We start from the raw sequence: 25,228 nt of genomic DNA, 5'->3' as shown, positions 1-25,228 counted from the left end.
TTATTTATTTTTTGTAGTTATATTTTACATGTTCACATTTATAAGTAAGTAAGATATTTTAGAAAATATATTTATATTTTTTGGCGAAACACTAACGTTCGTTTGCACTGGGTTGGTGGATCGACTCAGTCTTCACTCTTCCTCAGACTTATAGGTAAAGAATCAATTCAAAAGAACCGATTCACGACTCGAGGGCGTCTCGTGGCTGAAATGACACTCGAAACAACTCGAACCGTTTGTGAGCAAAACAGTGACTGAAAGCGGGGGATTTGGTTCTGTGATTCGGGTAGATTTTTGCAATTGTTTTAAACCAGTCTGTTTTTCGGGATTGTATCCATATATTTGTGGACATAGGCGAGAGGGGGCTGTTAGCGCTCTGTGTGTTTTTGGTGGACTACAGTGATCAGGTTTGTTTAGCATTGAGCTAAATAATTACAACCTGAAGCGACCGTGGGTTTCCTTGCGGAGGAGAAGGAACAGCTTTATTGAGGGGCTGTATGTTACTGTGTAGGCGACACGGAGACCCATTGCCAGCTGTCTGTAAATCAGTATTCCTTTACCTTATGTGTTTGAGGCGCGAATGTTAGCTTGACGTTACAGGCTCCATTGAATTGACGTTAAGGCATTTGAAAACTGGAAACAAGTGAACACTAACTTAACACTATTTATATGTAAATGTGTAGTGAATTCTCTCTTTATTGTAGTTGACGGAGCTGGTTGGATTGTGGCGGCTAATGCCGTCTCACAGCACCGAATAGCACAGAGCCTATAGTTAACAGTGTTGGAAGAGGCTAGCCGTCGTTAGCTCTTGTTGAAGTGAATGTGTGGATGCATGCTCGGCTGGACACAGCGCCGGAGAGAGAGCCAGGGTCCGGGGAAATGTCAGAGTTAAACAGAGATGTGGTGGAGCTGGTCTGGGGGAAACAGTCCGCTGGCAGCGGGGTGTCCGCGCCGCTCTTCCGCAGGTGGACGCAAGGTAAGCGGCTTCACTGAGCGACTCCTCCCGCTGACAGGAATAATAACAGAGTATAACGAATTTAACTTCACACAAAATAAAGTAGGCTCATATTCCTATGTAATGTTAGAAATGAGCTTATTCCATTGTAAAAAAATGTGTTTCCGTTAAAAAAAAAACAACAACAACTAACTTTTAAATGAATTCAGTCAGAAATGGTCCTAACGGAAACACCAGAACTCTCTCACTACTTGGAAATTGTACTGTAGACTTGGGCATAAGGCAGGAACACACCCTGGTCCCTCACAGAACATAACACTCTCATCTATAAACACTTTGATTTGCTATACTTCCTGCTGATATGTGTTTGGACTGTGGGAGGAAAACAGCTGGACATTAAAGCACTCAAGACATTCGTACAGTTATATTTCAGTATTTGTAATTTTGTTTACTATTATTATCTATGCAAATATAGAGCTATTCCAGTCACCCATTGAATATTCAAGGATAAAAATGACTGTCAGTTATCTTCCGGCTTTGTGAAGCCTGAATCTGAAGTAATAATTATAATAAACTTTTCTGATATTAGGAATATAACCCTGACTTTCTTAAACCTGCATTGTAATCCACAGATTCAGATGCAGATCGTTTGAAAATCAATGGAAATGTGATTTTCCATTGAAAAATCATTTCCAGAAAGAGCCAGGTCTATGCACAGAACCTGGCTCTTTCTGGAAATGAACTAAGCCTTACCTCCAGATGTTTTAATAATCAGTTTACCACCTCATCTTAGAACTCCTGTCATTAGGACTTAATTACTTCAAATCATTCAGGGAATTTCAAATATGTTTCTGCATTTCATGTTCTTTGATCTTTCCCTCATACTCGTATATAAGACCTGACAATCTCCTGCCCTGCCCTGTGTATGTCCTGAGCTATTTCAGCAGATCTCAGTGTCATACAGGTATCTGCTTAATCTCAATAGTGCTTCTTATATCCGAATTCCAGTATCAGCCTGGAGCATGGTCAGTTCCTTTTCCGAGTCTTGCTTCCTCTGCTTTTTTCTTGCTCTTGTTATTAGGGAGTTTTTTTCCCCCCTGTCACTGCTGACATAAGCTTCATTAGGGAGTACATCACGTCTTTTAAAAACACAATGCAGAGGATTGAATTAGAGGCCTGTTCACACCAAATAGGATTATTTCACACCAAACAAAATGGACGCAGTTATTAATACCATCTCCACCTTTCAGAAGATACTTTTTTAATACTTTGAATTTGTTTTATTTAATTTTTTTATTTGTTTTTTAACACATCGTGTTGCAGTGCCGGTCCCAAAGCCTGGGTAAATAGGGAGGGTTTCACCAGGAAGGGCATCCGGTGTAAAAAATAAAACTGCCAGATCAATGGCACAGATCGTGGTTGATCCGCTGTGGCGACCTCTGATGGGAGGGATCAGCTGAAAGAAGAATCATTTTTGTTTTTGTATTTTTTTAAAGAAATGTGATTGTTTATTTATATTGTTTATGCATTTAAAAGACAATTAATTGAAATTCTACTGTTCTGTATGCGATTTAAGAAATAAAAATGTTGAGGTTAAATAAATAAAAAAAAGATTTAAGAGACGTATTATTTACTATTGCTCTTTAATGAAGCCCAAATATTTCATATCGCATTACTCCATTAATCGATGGAATAATTGGTAGAATACTTGATTATTAAAATAATTAGCTGCAGCCCTAGATGAATTACTAACTTTACTTTAAACACCGCAACTAAAAGCCACACACTCCAGAACAGCACGGGGAGTTCAGCAGTGTTTCTGGAGGTCACTGGAGGAGTTTAAGGCTCTGCTTCTGCGTATTTTCTTTAACCACTGCAGTTTAGTTCTCAGCGGCACGGTGGCGCAGCAGGTAGTGTCGCAGTCGCACAGCTCCAGGGACCTGGAGGTTGTGGGTTGGATTCCCGCTCCGGGCGACTCTCTGTAAGGAGTGTGGTGTGTTCTCCCTGTGTCTGCGTGGGTTTCCTCCGGGTGCTCCGATTTCCTCCCACAGCCAAAAAACACACGTTGGTAGGTGGATTGGCGACTCAAAAGTGTCCGTAGGTATGAGTGTGTGAGTGAATGTGTATGTGTGTGTGTGTCTGTGTTGCCCTGTGAAGGACTGGCGCCCCCTCCAGGGTGTATTCCCGCCTTGCGCCCAATGATTCCAGGTAGGCTCTGGACCCACCGCAACCCTGAATTGGATAAGCGGTTACAGATAATGGATGAATGAATGAGTTTAGTTCTCAGTGTGTTGATTGTTCTTTAAGTTTTTGTGTTCCACTACGAACAAGACTTTAAGGCATCTGTAAAACACAGAAAATAGAAGGATTCAATGTAAAAGACACTGTTAATATACATGTGTTTGTTTGTTTTTATATTTTGTCCGTAAAGATCCGACTCTGTGTGAACAGGCCTTTACTCTGTGTGTAAAAAGTACATTATCTGTATTATATAATGTACTTTTTCTTTTTTTTTTGCAGGCTTTGTCTTCAGTGAGACAGAGCGCAGTGCGCTGGAGCAATTTGAAGGTGGACCGTGTGCTGTCATTGCACCTGTGCAGGTATTCTTCCAGTCACTGGAATCACACTCATACACACCTATGCATTGTCAGCTGGCAGATTAGCTAGATTAGATTAGTTCTTGAACATTCGTCAGAGGCCTCCACATTTTTTGCTCCATCACTGTATGTTGGCCATCAAGCTGGGTTTGAGTATAAATATAGTAAATAATTTTAATCAGACAACATTTTAGGTCTGTCCCAAATTCTAGTGAGCTCCCTAAGTAGGAAGTGACTCCGTAACCAGCTGTTTAAGTCGGCAGTGTTCTAACAGATGTCTGTCCTCATGAGGCAGGATAGCATCACGGCTTTTTCCCGCCCACTGCATGCAACCGGTGTTAACTTCCCTCAGCGTTGCCTCAGCATTTCAGTTCAGTGGAATCTGTTCTTTCCGTTTTTAGTCAAGATTTAAAATATTTTTGTTCTCTGGGAAGAGAGAAATAGACGGGAGTCGTGCTGCCTTTGGGATTGCCTTTGCATCTGAGGAAGGATTCAATGGCGCCTTAAAATTCGGCCAGATTAAGATAACTCAGTAGGAAATGTATTTAATGTGTCTAAGAATTGGGACAGCCCACATGTCGGTAGCGCCTACACTATTACAATAAAATGCTCTCTATGTAAACAGCTCACTAGGTTTTGGGACAGACCCATAATTTATCACCAAAGGGGAATTACCAAATATTGGTACCAATTGTATATATGTCATTGTGATTACGTGCATCGATTAATCAACTTAGTCCAACTAAGGTTAGCCTACAATCTTAAAAAGAGGGTTCTTCTAGGATTCTTTAGTTAATTTAATTGTTCTAGTTAGAACCATTTGTGTTCTGTATAGATCTGCTTTCCTTCTAAAATGGTTCTTTCCCGGAAGATATGGTTCTTCAGATTGATGAGAAAAGTGTTAATATAGTTCTATGTAGCACCTTTTTGAGGACGGTTCTGTATAGCACAAAAAGGATTGTACTGTTGTTACAAAGTCTGGAAGAACCATTTTATGTGCTATATAGAAACATATACATCACATTATCCTTGAATCTGAAGAACCATTTTCTTGTGCAGCTGGTTCTACAGAGAGCACATGGTTCTAAGTAGAACCATTGTCTTTACTAAAGAAACCCTTGAAGAACCTTCTGTTTTAAGAATGTAAGCTTAGTCTGATTAAAATGCAACCCACTCTGATATAGTTTGGACTGTTGAAGTAGATTTAAACCCTTAGATCACAGCTCAAACACAGAGTGATCTAAGCAGGTAAAAATCAGTGGCGTTTTAAATAGAGAAGTGAATAAAACATCAGACTCTTTTCTACTGCAGAAAACTCATACATGGATAAATTTAGGTGTGCCATGAAGGGTTATGTTACTGTGATGACGTGCGTGAAATCAGGACTATAAATAGATTAATCTTTTATACAGTTATTTTAAACACCTTGTTTGTGTCCAGGTTCTTTACAAACTGTCTTTTCTGCGTATAAATGTATTCAATGTGGAATGTCTGGAGGTCCATAGAAATAGTTTGAGAACCACTCACTAAATGATGATCCATGTCAGTTTTTGAAGACATTTATTTTTAAGTTGAAACATGCCCTGATCAGCCTCAACATTAAAACCGTCAAATGATGAAGTGAATAATATTGTAATGATTATCTCATTACAGTGGTGACCCATGAAGTGTGGGATATATTAGGGAGCAAATGAGCAGACAGTCCTTGATTATTAATTATGGACAAGCGTAAAGTACTTTGACAAAAGCCAGATTGTGATGTCTAGACAACTGGGTTGGAGCATCTAGAAAACTGGTCCACAATGTGGACTCAAATAGGACAAACATAGTTCTTTTCTACCAACATGGAACAGGCTCTGTTCTGGTTCGCCAACTATTTTTGAACGGTTTGGCCCATTTCCTCCGATAAAAATAGATCCTGGAACCCAAAAATGTTCTTTGCAGCAGAAACCAAAGAATAGTGTGTTAAATACAATAAATTGTGTTTATAGTTATCTGCTTTTGCTAGCTCGTTACTTCACACTAGAGACTGTTTGATATGATGGTACTAACACTGCATTGGGAAAGTACAGTTGATTAACCTGATTGGTGCAAGGATAAGATTGAATCTCCCCTCTTGTTTATTCAATATTTGCATTAGATTCATTATTCATTCAGATCCCCAAATGTTTAGAAAAATAAATAAAATTAAATCATTTTCAGTAGTTAAACTGGATAGCATGTCACGGACCACCAGCATTGCTTTCAGCATTACCGGTTGAAAACCCCTGGTCTGTACAGTCCACCATCTTTTCACTTCTGTTTACTGCCGCTGTGCAGTGCCCTCTGTTGATGACGTATTCTGTGATGTATTCTCGGTTCCACTAAAACTGTACTAAACGCAAGCAGTTCTTATAAACCCGATGTAACCAGTTCAAGAACCAGGGTTGTTTTGGTGCAAATGGCCTAACAGTGAACTAGCAAAAGTGCCATGGGTCCTTAAGTCTTCGTTGATGTGAGCGGAGAGCGAGGTCTAGCCCATCTGGCCCCATGCCACAGAAAAGCTCATGGAGAACAAATTGTTGAAAAAGTTTTGCTTTTCAGTAAATAAATTTGTGGAAGTGGTTGATAAATCCTGTTCTTTTTTTTTGCGTCATGTTGATGATCTGGTGAATGTTCATGGCTTACCTGGGGAAGGGATGGTACCAGGATACACACTGGAAAGAAGGCAAGCAGGCAGTGCATTGACACATACAACCTACCGAAACATTGTTCCAGACCAAGAGCCCCCTTCAGGGCAACTGTGTTCCCTAATCCCTGGCCCATAACATAGGTTAATCCGGCTGATTTTGAGGTTGATTTGCTCCACCTGATTTTAGGGTGATCACAAAAGATTATCTTCCCAGCTTATTCTGTAGTGTGGAGAGTCCATAATCCAGTTCTTACTCCTCTAATCTTTTCCCAGTGCATTCGGGGCTGCCCTGATCATGAGTCATTAATGTGAAACATGTTCAATATGTAGGAAAACTATGCAGTATTTCTTTCTATAAATTACAGCTTTCTAAATTATTGTGATGTTCCACAGAGCTGTAATAGGGAGAATGCTGGTTACTGGACTAAGCAATTTCTGAATCATGAGTCGAGGGGTCTCGTAAGAAATGCTTAACGCTGCTTAACGAAATCTGATGTGACACTGTTTTTCTCGATACCCATGGCTCACATATTGGCTATATATGAGATAGGTGTGAAACACAGGTGAGAAATCACCTCCCTACTGTCAAAGATAATGGCTCCTTGACCCCCACACTGCCCCATCAATGAGATCAACTGAATAATTTGTTTGTAGATGGTGCTATTTATTTATTTAGCAAAGACACAGACTGCATATACATACCTGATATTCAGATGATTGCTTGAAAGTTTGCAAGAAACCCCTGCAAGGTTTTGAGGAATGGGCATGAGCAGTCTGAAATTGTGTGGTGTTTCATTCAGGGCAGATTGTGTAGTGTGGGGACTTTGAGGACTAACAATGATGAAGCAGAGACAAATCTGTGAAAAATATCATTGTGTGTGGGGTGTCTCACACCACAACATCGGTAAAGATTTTTAAAATACCGTAGTGTGGGCCAGGCATAAGGACAGTGGCCTGTTTTTACAGGATAATGCACCTTGCCACACTGCAAACATAATTCAGGAATGGTTGGATCTCACCACTTGCAGATAAAGGAGCTGCTGTTGAGGTCATAGTGTGTGGTCCATCCCTTTGTGGCAAGAGGGGGTCCCAAACAGTATTGGGGATTTGGTATTATGATTATGGTTGATCAGTGTGTGTAATAGTGTAATGGGAACTTTTCTCCACTGTGTGTGTTGCTTTAGGTTTGTTATTTATTACTTATAAATACATTTATACTTTGTATATTTATATTTTGTTTAAACTAGATCTAAACACACTATCCTCAGTTGGAACATTATTCTTAATTTTCAGCATTTGCAGAATATTACATTTATATATTGATATTTCCTGTTTCTGATTTCTTGGGATCTACAGCTTTACTAAGAGTGTCATCACCCACATGTTGCCCTTTGTAAGATCAGTTTGATGCTTAGTGTCCTGGATCAGGAGATGTCTTAATATTGCCTTGGTGGCTTTGGAATGGGTTCAGGGTTTAACAGAGGAGTGTGTGATTAATTAGTGTCCTATGTTGAAATTAAGTAATTTTATAGTAATGACATTGTCCTCATGCCAAATGTCATAGTTTTAAGAGCAGTGTAAATGGCTGGCCATTACGATCATCCACAGAAGTAGGTGAGTGATAGAATTTGAACCTCACAAGAACCGATACTTTGGTACCAAATCGATGTTCTGAAAACGATATGGTTCTTGTGCCTTGTGGTACCGGAGATACTGAAGGCTTTACAGATTTCCCAGACCACACTTTTTTTTGCTGGAAAAAGACTTTTATAAAATGAAAGCATTTGTGTAGACATGCATTCGTTTCATTGGTTTATTTTTTGTCGTGGTATCGAAATTGGTATCGAGAATTGTAGAATCCCTACTCACATCTACACAGGACTGTTTATACCTTCATATATAAGTATAATGCTTTTGCAGGTGTAGTCTTGGCAAAAGAATATCCATTCTGCACTCACATTTGTACTCTGCATTCAGTGACATTTCTAGCATATCTGTCTAAAGAACTTTGACTGGGGTGTTCCTTACTGTAAATGAAAATGAATGTTAAGTGTGAAAGGGCGTAGGAGTGATTCAGTCAGATTACACTCTAGGAATTTGGACGCTCACCAGTAGAACATGCTCATAAATTATGGCATTAAATAGTATTTCAAATATCATGATTATTTTATATGAAATATAACTTCAGCATGTGTTTCCTATCACAGTTAAATAGAGAGGGTGTGCGATTATGATGATATCAGATCGTGAAGGATAAGAATTTGCCCACGATACACCATCACAGGTAGATTGTTGGATCGTGCACATTCAGTCCGCTGTAGTTCGTATAAGTTGTTTACATACTGTGTACATATTATACATCAGTCGAATGGGTGGACAACCGGGACACCGAAAATGTAAGCCAGTACTCTAAAATGTATGGCCACTGAATTAAAACCATAATAATTCGTTATTCCATACATGAGATCTCTTTGTTGAAAAAAAAAAACAAAAACAAAAAAAGCTATGTTGCCATGAAGCCTAAAGAGCACACAAGTGATTCACACACACACAAAGAATTCCAGCACTTACGTAGGTTGTCCCCTTAAAAACAAGACCAAATTTGAGTCTTTCCATCAATCCACTCGTTAGTAATATTCATGTTTGTATAAAGAGTACTTGCCAAAAAAAAAAAAACAGTTCAAAATTATTTACAACAAATTTTTAAAAATATTTAAACATTTTCCCAGTGGATCTCCGCTATGGCCGTGTTGCTTGGGCTCTCAGCTTTAACAACACATCAATCGAGTCTGTAGACCAATAAGGAGGGATGTTCAATGAAGGACATGCATCGGCGCCTAACAGACGTGCACCGCAAGAGATGACACAGACTGTTTTATATGGCACCCCTAGTTGTAGTTATTATTTTTTTATATTATACACATCATTACTACAGCAACACTTCAAGATATTTTTTTGCTATTAAATAATGAGTCTAATTGATATGTCACACTGTTGCACAGCTCCAGGGTCTTGGGGTTGTGGGTTCAAACTCCACCTTGGGTCACTGTCTGTGAGGAATGCGGTGTGTTCTCCCTGTCTCTGCATGGGTTTCCTGCAGGTGCTTTGGTTTCTTCGCACAGTCCGAAAACACCAACTGGCAGGTGGAATGACTTTTTGAGCAACTTTTAAGTACTGACATAAAAACGAAAATGCACTATACTGTTTAAGGCATTGGGATGATTAAAGATGGCACTTATTAAGCAAAAAAAATGTTTTGTATCCTCAGGCATTCCTGCTGAAAAACATCCTTTTCAACACGGAGAGCTCAAACTGGAGAGAAATCTCAGGTATGTTCAGGGAGTCCAGCAGGAAGGTCTGTTTTTCACTTTCCTGAATTGCTTTCAAATGCCCTAAATTTTTATTAAATAGACACTTTTTTTCAGAAACCAATAACAGAACAAGCAGAAAGCTTTATATCAACCGTGTGTACTTTGTTAATTCATCTTCATTTTTGATATTACACTGTATTTATTATACATAAAAGAAACAATCCTTTCATCAAAACATTAAGCCCCTAAAATGATTTCTGGGCAGCACCGTGCCACAAGAGGTAGTGTCGCTGTCACACAGTTCCAGGGATCTAGTATTGGGGGGTTCCAGTCTGAGGAGTTTGGTGTGTTCTCCCCATGTCTGCATGGGTTTCCTCCCACGGTCCAAAAACACATTGGTAGGTGGATTGGTGACTCAAAAAAAGGGTGTGCCTTGAATGAATATGATTTCTGACCTTTCTTTACAAAACTGTGCACCTGTGGATGGACAAATGCTGTTAACAATAACATCATGTTTCACCTCTCCCTCCAAACATACCCTCCTATCACTGAGCAGAGAGATCAAAGGCTCTCTTTAATACTTTATTTCACTTAAGGGGTTTTAAAATAATACTTATATGCATATTAAACATGCTTTTGCTTATGACAACTTGGTGAAGCATTCAGTGCCAAAATGTACATGTTGCTCTGTGTGTTTCCAGATGAAGAGCAGCGCACAGCTCTGTGTTCCACTCTCAGTGAGATTTTAGAGTCTGCCTGCCTCGGCAAGACGCAAAACTTTTGCTTGGCCGTCTGGACCCGCACAAAAGCCACAGACAACAACACGGACATCACGGACGGCCACCCGGAGCCAGAGTCTAGCCGTCCTACAGAAACACAACCGCAGCCAAGTGAGAGCCTCAGCACTTTAGTATTTAAAGCTTGGAGCCGTTCCAGTCCTGTTGGTGTGGAATCCAGCTTGGTTTGTTCATTATCCTGCTCAAACACCATGAATAAACCTGCCAGTTAAATAAGGAGTTTAATCAGGTGTTTTAGAACAGGAATATCAGCAAACTGTGGACTTAATTCCTCCTGGACTGGAACTAGGCCCTGGCCTAGAGAGAAGATACTAAAAATTTAACTGGGAATGGTTTGAATTTCCTGAGCATACACTATTTCGATTCATGAAAAAGCAAAAAAGCACCACCTTAGACAGAATTCTTATGATGTGACATTAAAGCAGGTAGCACAGCATGGCGTATAATTAGAGATGAACACTGCTCTATACACTCTGGTGTTTTTTCTGATGCTCATTCTGATCAGACTGTGATGAGTCTGTCTTTGTGTAAGACATTTCATTAAAAGGATATATTATGCCTCCATTTTGCACAAGTGAAACCAAAAAGGGTGGGTGATATGGCCCTAAAATAATTTCATGATATTTCAGGCTATTTTGGTGATAACACTATTATTGATATTAACAAAACATTAAATATATTTAATATATATTATTTATTTATTTAAAAAAAGTTTTCTTTTACTACAAATGTAACAGTTTAAAACATTCAGAAGAATGACAACAAAAAACCTGTAAATATTTGCTTATTTTGTAAACAACAGTAACCAAGATTCTGATTTTGTATAAAATATGTAATGTAGCATAAATCTACCACACAAACAAAGTACAAAAAATTGTAGTGTGTGAATATAAACAACAAAAAGTAACTTTAAAGCTTCACAGTAAATGAAACTCAGCTGTGCTGAGTCCGTGGAGTTTTTCTGTTGGGGTTAGAGCTCATTGGCAGTTGAACTCTTCTAACAGCATTTTTTATTTTCCTCGTCCTCAATCAGGCGTTTCTGCTCGAGGAGGTGAAACAGATTAGTTGTATTTCCTCCTTTTGTTGTTAAAGGCTTCCTTCATTTCATACATAACAACATGGTTTATTGTATGTCTGGTAAACAAGTCAGAATATCACTATTATCACTTTTTTTTAACTTTAATAAATCTTTTTAACCTTTTGAAAATATTATCGCAAACAATACGCTAGAGCACAGCCCTACTGTGGCATGTTTTGGTCATGATACCATATGGGTCAAACAACACAGCACTATTCTTGTCTGAACATCCCTGTTCAGTACGGTCGGTTTCAGTACCCGTTCCTTTAAATAAGAATGAGCCACAGCTCAGTTCAGGGCAAAAGCCCAGGAGTGAGGAACAGAAGCTCTGTTATTTTGTTCTTTTTTTTCCCCTATTTACCTTTGCTCTGGATTTAATCCATATTCATATTTCTTTGTGTTTAACCTCGTCTTTTCACTCTCACAAAAACTCGGGTCCAGAGCTGCGTTTGGAGAGACTCAGGACAAGTCTAGTGTCTATATTCTGCGTTGGATGTTGAACAAAGCAAAAATTATTTTTAACGCTATACAATGGGAAGTGTGGGATCCACATGGAAATGTAATGGATCTTGTTTAAGATACAGACTCTGTAGTGTTGTATTTGGGCACACGTCTTACAAGAGAAAAGTGAGAAATTCCAAATACTAATGTTGTGTTTACATGATGTGCAGTTTTATGTAATCTAGTGTAATAAGTTTTGTTAAATCTTCACTTCTGCTGTGTGTGTGTGTGTGTGTGTGTGTAGCTGCTTTGGCTGCTGAGGAGTTTGGCTTTGAGAGGTTTCACAGCACGGTACAGTAAGTGCACCCTTGTGTTAACCCTGCACAAAACACACTGCCAAAGCACTGATCAAAATCACTCTATATTCCACAAATATTAACGCACAGTACCTTATACCCTTTTCCATTTCACACTAATGCATGTTTCAGATTTCTGGTACGCAGCTTTTATAGATGTTTGTGGTGTGGTGTGGTGTGGTTTAACTCCATAGACATTGTATTGAAATTAGTGTTAAAATTGTGTGGACATAGATGTTGCAGTTGTAATTGGTTGCAAAATGGATAAGTGGGTAATAATATTTTAATGTTTTTGTTACAATTAGTGTTTACCCATTAATTATCAGATTCTGTTTTACTAAATAATTATTTAGTTTTTGAACCTTAATATTTTTAAGCTTTGTAATATTAAGGTAATTATCCCAAAATGGTAATCAGTGCTATAAAATACTCTCTCATTGTTACTGCAGCTAACATCAGCTAAACCAGTGTCTCTCATGTTCCGAAATTGTGACTGAATCAAATTGAGATGTGAAGCATCTCTATGAAACAAAGCACGCATCTTGAAGTTTGGATTGATCTTGCTGAATTTAATTGCGTTGGTTGCAGTAGAGGTTAAATCCACTGCTCTCTACACAGAAGGCTAGGGTTTTAATTCTAGTTCGGCTTAGCACAGCTCAGTAAGAAACAATGAATCCCTGCTTGAGTAAACACAGATCAACAGGATAAGTAAGTTATCAGCTGATGTATCTATACTGTATCTATGTCTGTAAATCACACAGTACCTGATCATTTAAGAACATAACAGATCAGAATCCCATGGGTGTTTTACAGCACTGGTCACAGCAGGGTTACTGCGGTGTCTTGGGGTAAGAAGCCTATCATTACAAAACTCTTATTTTGAAATAAATAGGAAATTGGCGTTTATTTTATGTGTGTAAACAGCTAGTTGCCAAAATATTATTAACTACTTACTACTGATTTGTAAAGTACTACTGATTTTTATTATGTTTAAACATCATGTATTACATCACAGTGTAATTCTTATACAGTCACGTTCATGGGAATAGTTCTTTTTCATGTAGCACCTAAATGAATGCACCTGTTTATGGTTAGGGCCTTGTACTTTAGTTTCAATCTGTCTCATGAGTGTATCTCTGGTTATAAACTCTGTATTTGTGTGTATGTGTGTGTGTCTTTAGTAAAAGAACACTGAAAACTGTTGCTGAGTTGAAGGAGGCTGTCCTGTCACTGTATGACACTTGGAGGAATAAATTTGGTGTCCTGTTATTCCTGTATTCTGTTATACTTACAAAGGTAACACTACTATCTACAAATATAATCTCTGTACACACGTTTATAGCTTGTGTTATTGCTGTAACATTGAATCAGAATCAAGCTTTATCTGCCATGTATGCTCACACATACGTGAATATATTAACCTTTACAACTGAAATGTCTTGGCAGGGTATTGAGAACATAAAGAACGAGATAGAGGACACTTCAGAGCCACTCATTGACCCTGTGTATGGCCACGGCAGGTAAAATTCATGCAGGGTTTTAAAGATTGTTTGTGCTGACCTTATGTGAAAAGGAAGGAAAGACAAAGTGAAATGATTTGGTGAGATTTTAAGCTAATACAAGGCGCCATGTAGACAGGAAACAGTTCCCAGTTAAATGATAAACCATGGTAGAATTCAATGTAAAGTACCCATTTTCTTGTGGTCACAGCGCCGTGACACAAGATGTTTTGTGTCATTTGTGGAAACATGGCACAGTGACAGCCATACAGTGTGGTGCCAAATCTGAATCTGAATCTGAAATCGCACCGCACCAGAGCTCTTAACCTCTGAAGATTAAGGAGTAGCTAATGGGCTGTAACTAATAGAGACACTCTAATTATATTTAAGTGCTTTCTCCCCATATTTAATTCAGAAAATTCTAAAAACGTTCTGAGATTCATTCTAGTTTAAAGAAAGCTTAAGTTCAATGTTCTGCTGCCAGCTTTCACATTAATTCACCTTTAATGGTTTAACATTACATTCAAATACAATCTCCTTTGTGCTCTAAAAGCAATTTTAAATATTTTTAGAAATAGGTTTTTAAAAGGGATCTCAGTGCAACAAATATTTCCACAAAAACAATAATGTTGAGGGTTTTATTATTATTATTATTATTATATAATTATGGTATATTAAATGTATGACTACTGATTACCTTTTAAAGAAAACCTAAAACAGCTGTTGACTATCATAATCTCTCACATGATTACTCTCATAGCTTTACATAAGGCAAAAGAAAAATAAAAAATTGTATTTATTTAAGGTCTATTTTTCTTTAAAATGTACTTAAGTGAGTACGTAGGGCTGCTAGTTTTGTTCAAAATGATTTCCCTTTGTGTATCGGTACGTTTTTCAATTTTTCAGCACCATTTTAAGAACACCGTGATAATACAGATAAATGTGAAAATTGTGGCCGCTATATTCCTGATATTAAATTGGACTGATGACCACATTAAACACGTTTCAACACGCTGATGTATCTTATTATTTTTTTGTGTCCTTCTCAGAAGATTCTTAGAGCAACACTGCAGATGTTGGAGCAAAACTATTCATGCTCATTCTGTACTGTTTGTTAATGTTCTCTGTACTGTATTTGCTCTGTGCTGTATATTTATTAATGTTTACAATCTATTGACACTGTAAGCATCTTTGAGTTCTTGAAAAGTGCTATATATATATATATATATATATATATATATATATTCTTCTTTCACCCTATAGTCAAAGCCTGATCAACCTCCTTGTGACCGGACACGCCGTGTCCAATGTCTGGGATGGAGACCGGGAATGTTCTGGAATGAGTAAAGTATTAACTTTGATTTTCAGAAAATCTGATGCTACATATAGCAGCACTGTATAGGTGTACAGATACATTCAGCTACTTTTAGGTTTGAACACTAGATGGCAGTGTTGTATATAGTATAAGGCCTGAGGTATTACTGTCTGGATTTCATTGTCTCTGCCAGTAATATTCTGGGTTATTTAACTTGCCCAGTTGGTCCATGTTTATATTGTGACTGAGAATGAGTCTCAGGTTATTAAAGGGATGACTTTCACATTTACATTCTTTAATTTGATGCTGTTTATTTCTCTCTCTCTCGCGCGCGCGCGCACACGCACACTCTCTCTCCCTCTTCCTTTCCCTGCAGAACTCCATGGGATCCATGAACAGGCTTCTGTTGGGTTTCTAACATTAATGGAGTCACTGCGATACTGCAAGGTATGTACACGTAACTGAAGTAGGCATATTTTATCACTAACATTGGTAACAACTCAATTGCAATAATAACTAATAATTAACTTAGAAATAAGATGGTTTGACAAAACAAATGTCACATAAGTTCATTTACAAGAAAATCCAGAGGCTACAGCATGCAGTTTTTTCCATTTTAGTATTCGCTGGCTATGGAAAACCATCAACCCCTTTCTATAATGGTAGTTTTTGTTCATTATATGTATAAATGTGGGCCGCACATTGGCACTGCAGGTGGTATCTCTGTCACAGCTCCAGGGTCCTGGGGTTGCGGGTTCAAGCCCTGCTCCGGGTGATTGTCTGTGAGGAGTTTGGTGTGTTCTCCCCGTGTCCGTGTGGGTTTCCTCCGGGTGCCCCTGGTTCCTCCCACGGTCCAAAAACACAGTAGGTGGATTGGTGACTCAAAAGTGTGTGTGTGTGAGAGAGAGAGAGAGTGTGTGTGTGTGTGTGTTGTCCTGTGAAGGACTGGCGCCCCCTCCAGGGTGTGTTATTGCCTTGCACCCAGTGATTCTGCCACCTTGAACTAGATAAGTGGTTGCAGACCATGAATTAATGGAAATGTATTAACACATTCATATATAATGAGCACAGAGAGTTGTTGTATCATTACCACTGCACAAATCCATGGCTAGAGCAAGATCTTATCCAGTTTTTTGTATCGATCGAGTAGCTGAAAGTGTAGTATGAATGAATGTGAAGGAACTGAAACCATAGCTCAGAATCCAAAAAGCCATCAGTTTGGACTACTGCTGCACTTCTGCTACTTCTGTAGGTTAAATACACTACACAAACACACTGTCAGCTTCTGAATTCTTGCAGCGGAGACACTTTTCTGCACTTCAAGAATTCAGAAGCCGACAGTTTGTTTGTGGTGGTTCTGCTCTTGCTCTGCTTCCAGTTCACTGCCGTCCAAACCTCAAGTCTTCAGCCTCGGCCAAGTGCAGTGACTTCTAACCACAGCAAAATAGAGCTTCTGCTGCAGTCGTAGTGGATTTTAATAAGCCACTCGTTTCAGTCTCTCTACACACTCCCCGAGTACAAGCATACATAGAACTATGCATGTATGTTAATTTTTGTGGTCAAAAGACTGTAATTTTACAATGTAGCCAGCAAAAAGAAATCGGATTTCTCTGAATTACTCACACAGGCAGCAATCCTCAAGGCTTGCAACAAAATAATGAAAATAGCAAATGGAAAAATGTTCTAAATCTCAATGATAAATGTGTGACTTTATTAATAGTTTAAACTTTATTCATCACTTTTAAAAACATATTTGTGGTTTCTCAAAGTAGCAGGTCATTTAAATCTTTTGAGAAACGGAATGGAAAGTGGATTGTCAAAACAAAAAGATTAAGAAGGCATATTTCTCTGAAACAAAGCCGTGCCTGGAATATTTGATTATCGTCATGAAAAACTGGAAGACAATTAGAAGATGCTCTGAATAACACAGTAATAAATTATGTCTTTGTTCCTTTATTAAGCTTAATTTCATCATTAGCAATTTTTATAGTTGACAGCTTGAGGCAGAGTTGGGGGAAATAGTATTTGGAGCACATAGTTTACAAGAGTCCATTTATATGTTTATTTTTGAGGTGAGTCTAGGTTCCAGTTTTTTGGTTTGATTATGGGTTTTAAGTCGACCATTTCCCACTATGGATTGTGTATGAAAGAATGAAGCTTCTCTGAAAACAAGACAGCCCCTTTCCTTATTTCTTATGGTGTTATATTTCTCATCTCATATGAAGTTTGTTAATAATATTCAAGCCAAAAATATTCCACTCTTGTGTTTTATTGCTGTTCATGTGCACATTTCTCTGCTCAACTATTGTTTAAAGAAGGAGCCACAAAAAAACTCTGACACAAATGGAAACTTTCACAGATGTACACGTTGTATATATTTATTTAATTTTAATATAAAATTACGTATAGCTGTCTGTCTTATTTATTTAATTATTCATTTTGTTGCTGTTGATCAGACCTACAGGATAATCCCAAATTAAAATACTTGATTAAACAATACTGCAAATAGTTATCTGTACGTTAATATAATTATGCCCATTCATAGTAAACGAACAAGAGGCTTCTGCTTGCCCACAGTAGACTATAGGAGAGGATCTCACGAATTGGTGGACTGTCTTATCAGGACCTGGACCTGTAACTTATGAACTATTGAGAGCTGTTTAGTTTTAAACAGTGTTTGTTTGAAGTGGTGTGACTCTTCTAGTCATTACAGTTCAGGTTTAGCGTTCCCGGAAACTCACAGACTAATCACATGTTTCTGCATATCACATATGAGGCTACTCAGCCAATCAAATCTCTGCATTATGATGAGCGCTGTGACTCGAATAAGTGACAGTGTTCTTCTGAACCTCTTTCTGCTGCATTTAACCTGTCATACCCTAAAAGGGAGAAGGTTACGGAGTGTACACAAACACTCAGGCTATATATTCTGCATGCCTGTGCTGGAATGTATTGTTCTAACCTGAAGGAAGAGTTCTACAAAAGCAGCAATTAAGAAGCTGGTTTATTTGAAATGGCACCTTGCTGAGCGCAGCTTCAGGATATGCACTACCAGCTCTGTTTGCAGTGGAACAAAGCAAGAATCTGTCGCCTCATATTTAGGAGCATCTGAGCCTCCCCTTGAATAGTCATGTAGTCCTTCACCTCCCTGCCTCTGTACAGCACACAGTAACGCTGTACTGTACATGTCCTCTACCTGGGATTAATGTCTACCTGATGAGTGATGGAAAAGGCCTATCAGCACCATGATGTTTGAACACACTCTTGGACTTGAGCCTGAGAATAGCAGGAGTCTGGGCCCAGTTCCGAAAGCTCACCGTAAACATGATTATTCAGCAAAGCTTGCATGTCTCATATATCATCCATCGCTGTCAAACTGCTGACTCTACTGAAAGGAGGGGTTGGGGATTGGAATCCGATTATGATTTGGAGTGCAAAACTGTTTGTGTATGCAATTCTTCTGTACAGTTCGTGACCTATGTCAAGTTTATACAAATAGACAACTAGTTGCATTCTGTTTACTGTATTGAATCTCATATTTAATCTCAAATTGTACACTGTTATAGCTTGGGAAAGGAAGTGTTCAAACACCTACAAGATCTTGTAGATGCTCATTTGATGCTGCACAGTGTGTGTCGGTCATCCTCTAGTCCTTCATCAGTGGACACAGGATACTGTTGGCTGGATGTTTTTGGTTGGTGGACTATTCTCAGTCCAGCAGTGACACTGGGAGGTTTAAAGGCTTGAGAACACCTTTAAGACTAGTCCTAGACTAAGGGTTCGGTTTCAAAATGCTGAGTGATCAAGGGCTAGGTTTAATCCCTGTCTAGAACCAGCCCCTTAGTCTTTTTGTTTTTGGTTTTAGGGATATTTTTGGATTTGTCAGCTTCATAGTGGTCTGCATTAGTCATCATTTTTAGAGAAAATCACAACTGGCTCCCACTGTTACTGAAAATGAATGAATTTATGATTAATCATTCATTCATTAATGCCCAGTTTTAGGTCGGGTTAGAGCTGAACGGCGGCACAGTGGCGCAGCAGGTAGTGCCGCAGTCACACAGCTCCAGGGACCTGGAGGTTGTGGGTTCGATTCCCACTCCGGGTGACTGTCTGTGAGGAGTGTGGTGTGTTCTCCCGTGTCCGCGTGGGTTTCCTCCGGGTGCTCCAGTTTCCTCCCACAGTCCAAAAACACACGTTGCAGGTGGATTGGCGACTCAAAAGTGTCCGTAGGTGTGAGTGTGTGAGTGAATGTGTGAGTGTGTGTGTTGCCCTGTGAAGGACTGGTGCCCCCTCCAGGGTGCATTCCCACCTTGCGCCCAATGATTCCAGGTAGGCTCTGGACCCACTGCGACCCTGAACTGGATAAGCGGTTACAGATAATGAATGAATGAATATTAAATTTTTCAATAACACTATGATTTTCTTAAACACATTTTCAGTATTTTAATATGCATTATTTACAGCATCTGTCTCTGACTGATGGTTATTACAGAGCACTTCTGTCAATTTTTGACAAAGCCAGTACAGTTTTATTTTTACATAAACATTACAGTTTATGTTTGATGGTGATGTCATGTTTCTTGTTTGTTCTGGGCAGTTTTTCCTGTGGCTTTTTTATTGTCCATATTGATATTGGAGTTATCATATTGACCGAAATTAAGAAATATATCGTGATATAAATTTTGGCCGTATTGTCCAACCCTAGGTCAGATGCTGAACTGTACTTGTGTAAACGTATAGACTGCACTGTAGAACTCGGTAACCTGCATAGTGCAGATCATTATCACAATGCCATTGCTGTACTTTGGAATCTCTCCTACTGTGAGGCTGATCTGGGCGTAATGTTTTCAAACTGTATTTGTCTTAGTAGTCATGCCATTGGTATGGAGATTGGCAGTCATCCCTTCTCTTTTTTTTATTTTTATCTCTCTGTCTTTTTCAGGTCGGATCATTCCTCAAATCTCCAAAGTTCCCTATATGGATACTTGGCAGTGAGACCCATCTTTCTGTGTTCTTCACCAAGGTGAGTAGCTGGGGGAGAAAAAGGCCATTCTGTTAGTATTCACTCAGTTGTTTTTCCTTACAGAAACACTACAAATACCTCAGTAGACGTCTTAATTCATCTCTTACAGCCGTCCTCTCACTCCAACTCATCAGATAAGATGCGTATCAGTGATAAACAGCAGCTTAGGCTTCCCTGTTGATCTTTTACAGCAGAAAAACCTCTTGTTTTTTTGAGCATCCTTTGCTACTCTGTCATTCTCATGTTCTCTGTCTCTCTTTCTTTCTTGTCCCTCTCTCATTTGCCTTGGCAGACAGACGTCCTCTCTCTTATTTCATTACTCCATAAAGTCTCAGAACACAAGAATGTGCTTCCTAATAGACAATTTTTTTTATGGAGTGAAAGGAAAACAAGATAAAGCCGGGAACTGTGGGATGTATGAACAGAGACTGAGAGAAGTTTTTGGACTTATAAGGCAGCCAGTGTGGTGTATTCTGGCGGCAGGCTTTGCAGCATGCCGTCAGGTTTGGCAGAAACACACACAGTTTTTTACAGAAAAAGTGAGGGTGCGCTTTATGTTCATTAATAGTGGACGTGTAAATGACCTGTTTTTGAATGATGTGAGAACTTGTCTTGCGGATTGTTCAGTCTTTCTGTCTCGCTTTAAACTAACATAACACTGAACTACATGTTTTAGAACCACACTCTAAGGGCAAAATAGGGCAAAAACCATACCACAGTCCACTATTATCTCGGAGATTTTATTTATATTGTTTAAAAACTGGGCGGCATGGTGGCGCAGCAGGTAGTGTCGCAGTCACACAGCTCCAGCTCCAGGGTTCGATTCCCGCTCCGGGTGACTGTCTGTGAGGAGTGCGGTGTGTTCTCTCTGTGTCTGCGTGGGTTTCCTCCGGGTGACTGTCTGTGAGGAGTGTGGTGTGTTCTCCCTGTGTCTGCGTGGGTTTCCTCCGGGTGACTGTCTGTGAGGAGTGTGGTGTGTTCTCCCTGTGTCTGCGTGGGTTTCCTCCGGGTGACTGTCTGTGTGGTGTGTTCTCCCCGTGTCCCCGTGGGTTTCCTCCGGGTGACTGTCTGTGAGGAGTGTGGTGTGTTCTCCCCGTGTCCCCGTGGGTTTCCTCCGGGTGACTGTCTGTGAGGAGTGTGGTGTGTTCTCCCCGTGTCCCCGTGGGTTTCCTCCGGGTGACTGTCTGTGAGGAGTGTGGTGTTTTCTCCCCGTGTCTCCGTAGGTTTCCTCTGGGTGAGGAGTTGGGGGGGGTGTGTCTGTGTGTGTTGCCCTGTGAAGGACTGGCGCCCCCTCCAGGGTGTATTCCTGCCTTGCGCCCAATGATTCCAGGTAGGCTCTGGACCCACCGCGACCCTGAACTGGATAAGGGTTACAGAGAATGAATGAATGAATGTTTAAGAAATTTTTGTGATATTATTGTGCATGATACAATATGGCACAGCCGTAGTTGCTTCAATAGCCACCAAAGTGCAGTCCACCATATGTTAGCACAGTGTCCCTATCACTACACCCAAGAATTGGGATCCAAACAGACCTCAGAGACATTGCTCCCTGTTGGTCCCACTAACACCAGTTCCAGCACCCACCCAAGCTTTTCCTTGAAGGTTTCAGTGCTTCAGTGAATTTGAATGTTCTGGTTTTCAGGTGCTGTGGCTGCTGGAAAAAGTTTGCTTGTGGTGTAATTATCACAAAAACAGTATCCTATCATTGTAAGTTCAACATCAGTAAAATTGAATATAATTAAATAATTAAAAAAAGTAACACAAACGTCACCTGGTAGTTAATCTTGTGCACATTTGATGGCGTATATCTGCTGACATGAGAATCAGTCCTTATACAATCAGTCTGTGATGACACCAGGTCCTTGGGGCATGGCTAAAACGTGAAACAGCAGTGAGACTCTGCTTAATCCATCCTTAGCAGCGAACACATACACAAAGGGAAGCAAGGGAAAAGTGCAACACGCCTTTTTATTTGATTGTCTGCATTTGTATTTCACATATGAAAATGCTGGCTATCAACACCACAGGAGTGTATTGTTTTGGGTGCCAGGGACAACATACGTGCCTTTCTTTTGACAAATTTCTTTACATCCCTCGCCATTGGATAAGGTTTTTAATATAAATAGCAGTGGAAGTATGTGCAGACTCTTAAAACTGCACTGGGTGTTGAGGTGGGGCTGAGCAGCTTCTGGTGTTGCTTTTCAAGCCAGGTCTTACTGGCTTAAAGTAAGAGCACTAAACCCTGTCCTGGCCCCTCCAAATGTTGTGTGTGTGTGTAAGTGTTTTTGTGTGTGTTTGTGTGTTTGCACACACGTGCATATGTGTTCTATCCCATGTGTTAAAGAAGGAAATGTTTGTTTCTCATAAAGGCTTCCACCTGGAGGAAAGCGAGATTGACGGCAAACATTAATCACTGCCCTGCACTCAGGGCCATTACTGTCAGTACATTATCTCCATCCGGTCTCTCTGTGTGCGCAAGTGTGTACTGAAGGCATTTTCTGTCAACAGTTTCTCTCCGGATCGACGTAAATATTTCTTGAATGGCTGGATGGTGATAGGCTATAAGTCTGAACACCTACCAATGTTAAAACCATCAGCATCGGTCACTTGCGTGCTAACAAACCCTCACATTTAACAGTCAGTGACAATGGCTTTTGGGAATTTTGGGTATTTTTGTTTGTTTAGTTTTGTTTTTGTCATTTATACATCTATTTATAAATACATTATTGAACATCAGCCTGAATGTGGGCTATAACTGCATTGATTTTTGGAATGCTAGAATCCATTGCAATTAAGTATAAACCTGATTTATGGACAAGAAAATATCTGGCTGTTTCCAAAGGTAAAAATAATAATAATAAAAAAAAAGCTGGTTGTCTCATGTGTCATCTGTTTATGAGCATGCTGCCTTTCTGATGACCAGGAGAATCCATACCCCACCAATATTTACACCCTTTTGAATAATCTGCTTTCGTATTCAGTCTAATGGCCGTAATCGGTCATCAGCTGTTCGGTTTCATTAACAGTGTTCAAGCCGCTCAGTACACTGCCTAATAACATTGCTTTTACAAGTTTAGCTGGTTCTCAGTGCTTTATAAAAACAGTGTGAGCAGTAGTGCCCAGGTGTTGTTTTCTGGGTAATTGATTCTCTCTGGAAGTAAGAATTTCTACATGGAGCACACTCTATTCCTAGTGCTTTAAAAAAGAATTTGCAGGTTAAACTAATTATATTTACTCTTTTAATATATTGCTTTTTTTCAGAAGTACTTTTCACGCTGTGTTTGTGAAGACAAACATCTGTAATATTTGTCAGACATTACCCAGACTTTATCCTGCCAGCCCCCTAGTAAACTGTCCTGGAACTTTGAACAGAGCTGGGAATGACCCAGAGAATCGTTCTGTATCTCCTGCACACACTATACAGGCTCCGCTCTGTTCCTAGTTCATGCGGAACATTTCCAGCTTCAAAGATGCATCCTACAGACAAAATCTCCCACTGTTTGCTACATGTGTGAAAAGACTAGTCCGAAAAATCTCCAGACCCGATTCTCTGGACTTTTCCCGGAGTTCATATGTGAGAGCGGCTTCGTTAATATGGCTGCTGTGTGCGCTTGCATCAACCAAGTAAAGAATGCCTAGACTTCTAAAAGAATCTAAATGTTTAGTTCATTTGTTGTGTTCTGAGATTTCTCGTTTGTGTATTTCCTGCTTTTTTTTTCTTTTTTCTTATTCCAGTGAGGATCCACAGGCTCATTCATTGGCCTGGCCATGAACCGTTTTGTGTTCGTTCACCTCCCCACAGGGATGTCCTCTGTATAGAGTTACACACTGCACCTGAGAGATCACAGGCTCTGAAATATGAAATTTATTATACGTTGCCTGTAGTTCACTGCATGTGTACTGAGTCATGCCAAAATATGTCTTCCGCTCTTTGCTAGTGTTATCAAGAAGCTTGTGCCTTTGTTGTTTTTAAAATTACTTGTTGTAGCTTCATAAAATAACTGTACAGTCGTACTGAAAGATTTGTCTTCAGATTTGTTATTTCTAGAGGTGCAGTGAAACTGTCAACACTACTGGGTTTAAAAAAATATATTAATAATTGGTGAAATTGCCCAGAACTACACATATCATCCTCCCTGGCTCTTCCCAGCAGGTTGTCTAGTTGTTGCTCATAAGATGAAATGATGCAACCAATTCCTGTTGATTCTGAAAAGCAAACAAATAGCATGATCCATCCACACATAAACACAACACGATTAACCCCTAACCTTTTCTCACACTTTCTTCACACACATGTACGCGCCCTGGGGTTGGTTATTGTGATCAGAGCCTCTGATGAGCCATGCTGAGATCTTTGCATTTGGAAATCGGATCCGTTTTCCCAAGAGCAATTCAACTCTGTGCCCATCTGGTTTACTTCCGCCCCCTGGAGACACGGACAGGGTCAGCCACTCAGTCAATCCCTGAGAGACATGGAAATGCTCTGAGTTCACTCCCTAAAAAAAACATCTCTCTCTCTGTCTCTCTGTCTCTCTGTCTCTCTCTGTCTCTTTCTCTCTCTCTCTCTCTCTCTCTCTCTCTCTCTCTCTCTCTCTCTCTCTCCCTCTCCCTCTCCATCTGTCTCTCTCTTTCTCTCTCTCTCTCTCTTTCTCTCTCTCTCTCTCTCTCTCTCTCTCTCTCTCCGTCTCTGTCTGTCTCTCTCTCTGTCTCTCTCTCTGTCTCTCTCTCTGTCTCTCTCTCTCTCTCTCTCCCTCTCCCTCTCCCTCTCCCTCTCCCTCTCTCTCTCTCTCTCTCTCTCTCTCTCTCTCTCTCTCTCTCTCCACATCCCTAAGGCTGCTGGACTAATTGTGTTGGGCTTTTGGTTACAGACAGATGTGCAAGTTATGCGACAAGATGTTGTTTCTTTTTGTCTTTGGCTTATTACTTTTTGTTTATTTTGTTAGTCCCCAGGAAATAAATGATCAGAAGTGGAAACAATTATGGATTGCTGAAATAATTCTCTAGGTAGACAAAGGATAAGCAGGAGTTGATTTATCCATACTACCCAAAGCATTATGTGTATTATGCAGTGTGTGTGTGTGTGTGTGTGCGTGCAAATGTTTGCGTATATATGTGCAAATGTTTAACAAACAAACAAAAAACAAAACAAATATATATATATATAACACGTGCATTAGATTTA

The 25,228-nt window shown here is 39.7% G+C and overlaps 1 protein-coding gene across 1 annotated transcript in view; it reads left to right on the top strand.

Annotated features, from left to right (window-relative positions):
* The first annotated feature begins 202 nt into the window (after positions 1-202).
* Positions 203-25,228, top strand: part of mindy3 (MINDY lysine 48 deubiquitinase 3) — a 63,132-nt gene continuing 38,106 nt past the window's right edge. The window contains exons 1-10 of the mRNA XM_066645785.1: positions 203-976; positions 3,476-3,555; positions 9,492-9,552; positions 10,236-10,424; positions 12,155-12,206; positions 13,388-13,502; positions 13,653-13,726; positions 14,969-15,048; positions 15,397-15,467; positions 19,963-20,043. Coding sequence (XP_066501882.1) covers positions 829-976; positions 3,476-3,555; positions 9,492-9,552; positions 10,236-10,424; positions 12,155-12,206; positions 13,388-13,502; positions 13,653-13,726; positions 14,969-15,048; positions 15,397-15,467; positions 19,963-20,043 — 951 coding nt within the window. The 5' untranslated portion in view covers positions 203-828. The remainder of the gene's footprint in view (positions 977-3,475; positions 3,556-9,491; positions 9,553-10,235; positions 10,425-12,154; positions 12,207-13,387; positions 13,503-13,652; positions 13,727-14,968; positions 15,049-15,396; positions 15,468-19,962; positions 20,044-25,228) is intronic.

This window comes from Hoplias malabaricus, chromosome 1, assembly GCF_029633855.1.
Source record: "Hoplias malabaricus isolate fHopMal1 chromosome 1, fHopMal1.hap1, whole genome shotgun sequence".
Lineage (NCBI taxonomy): Eukaryota > Metazoa > Chordata > Actinopteri > Characiformes > Erythrinidae > Hoplias > Hoplias malabaricus.
Note: the sequence above shows the minus strand (reverse complement) of the source record. Positions and strands in the feature narration are given on the sequence as shown.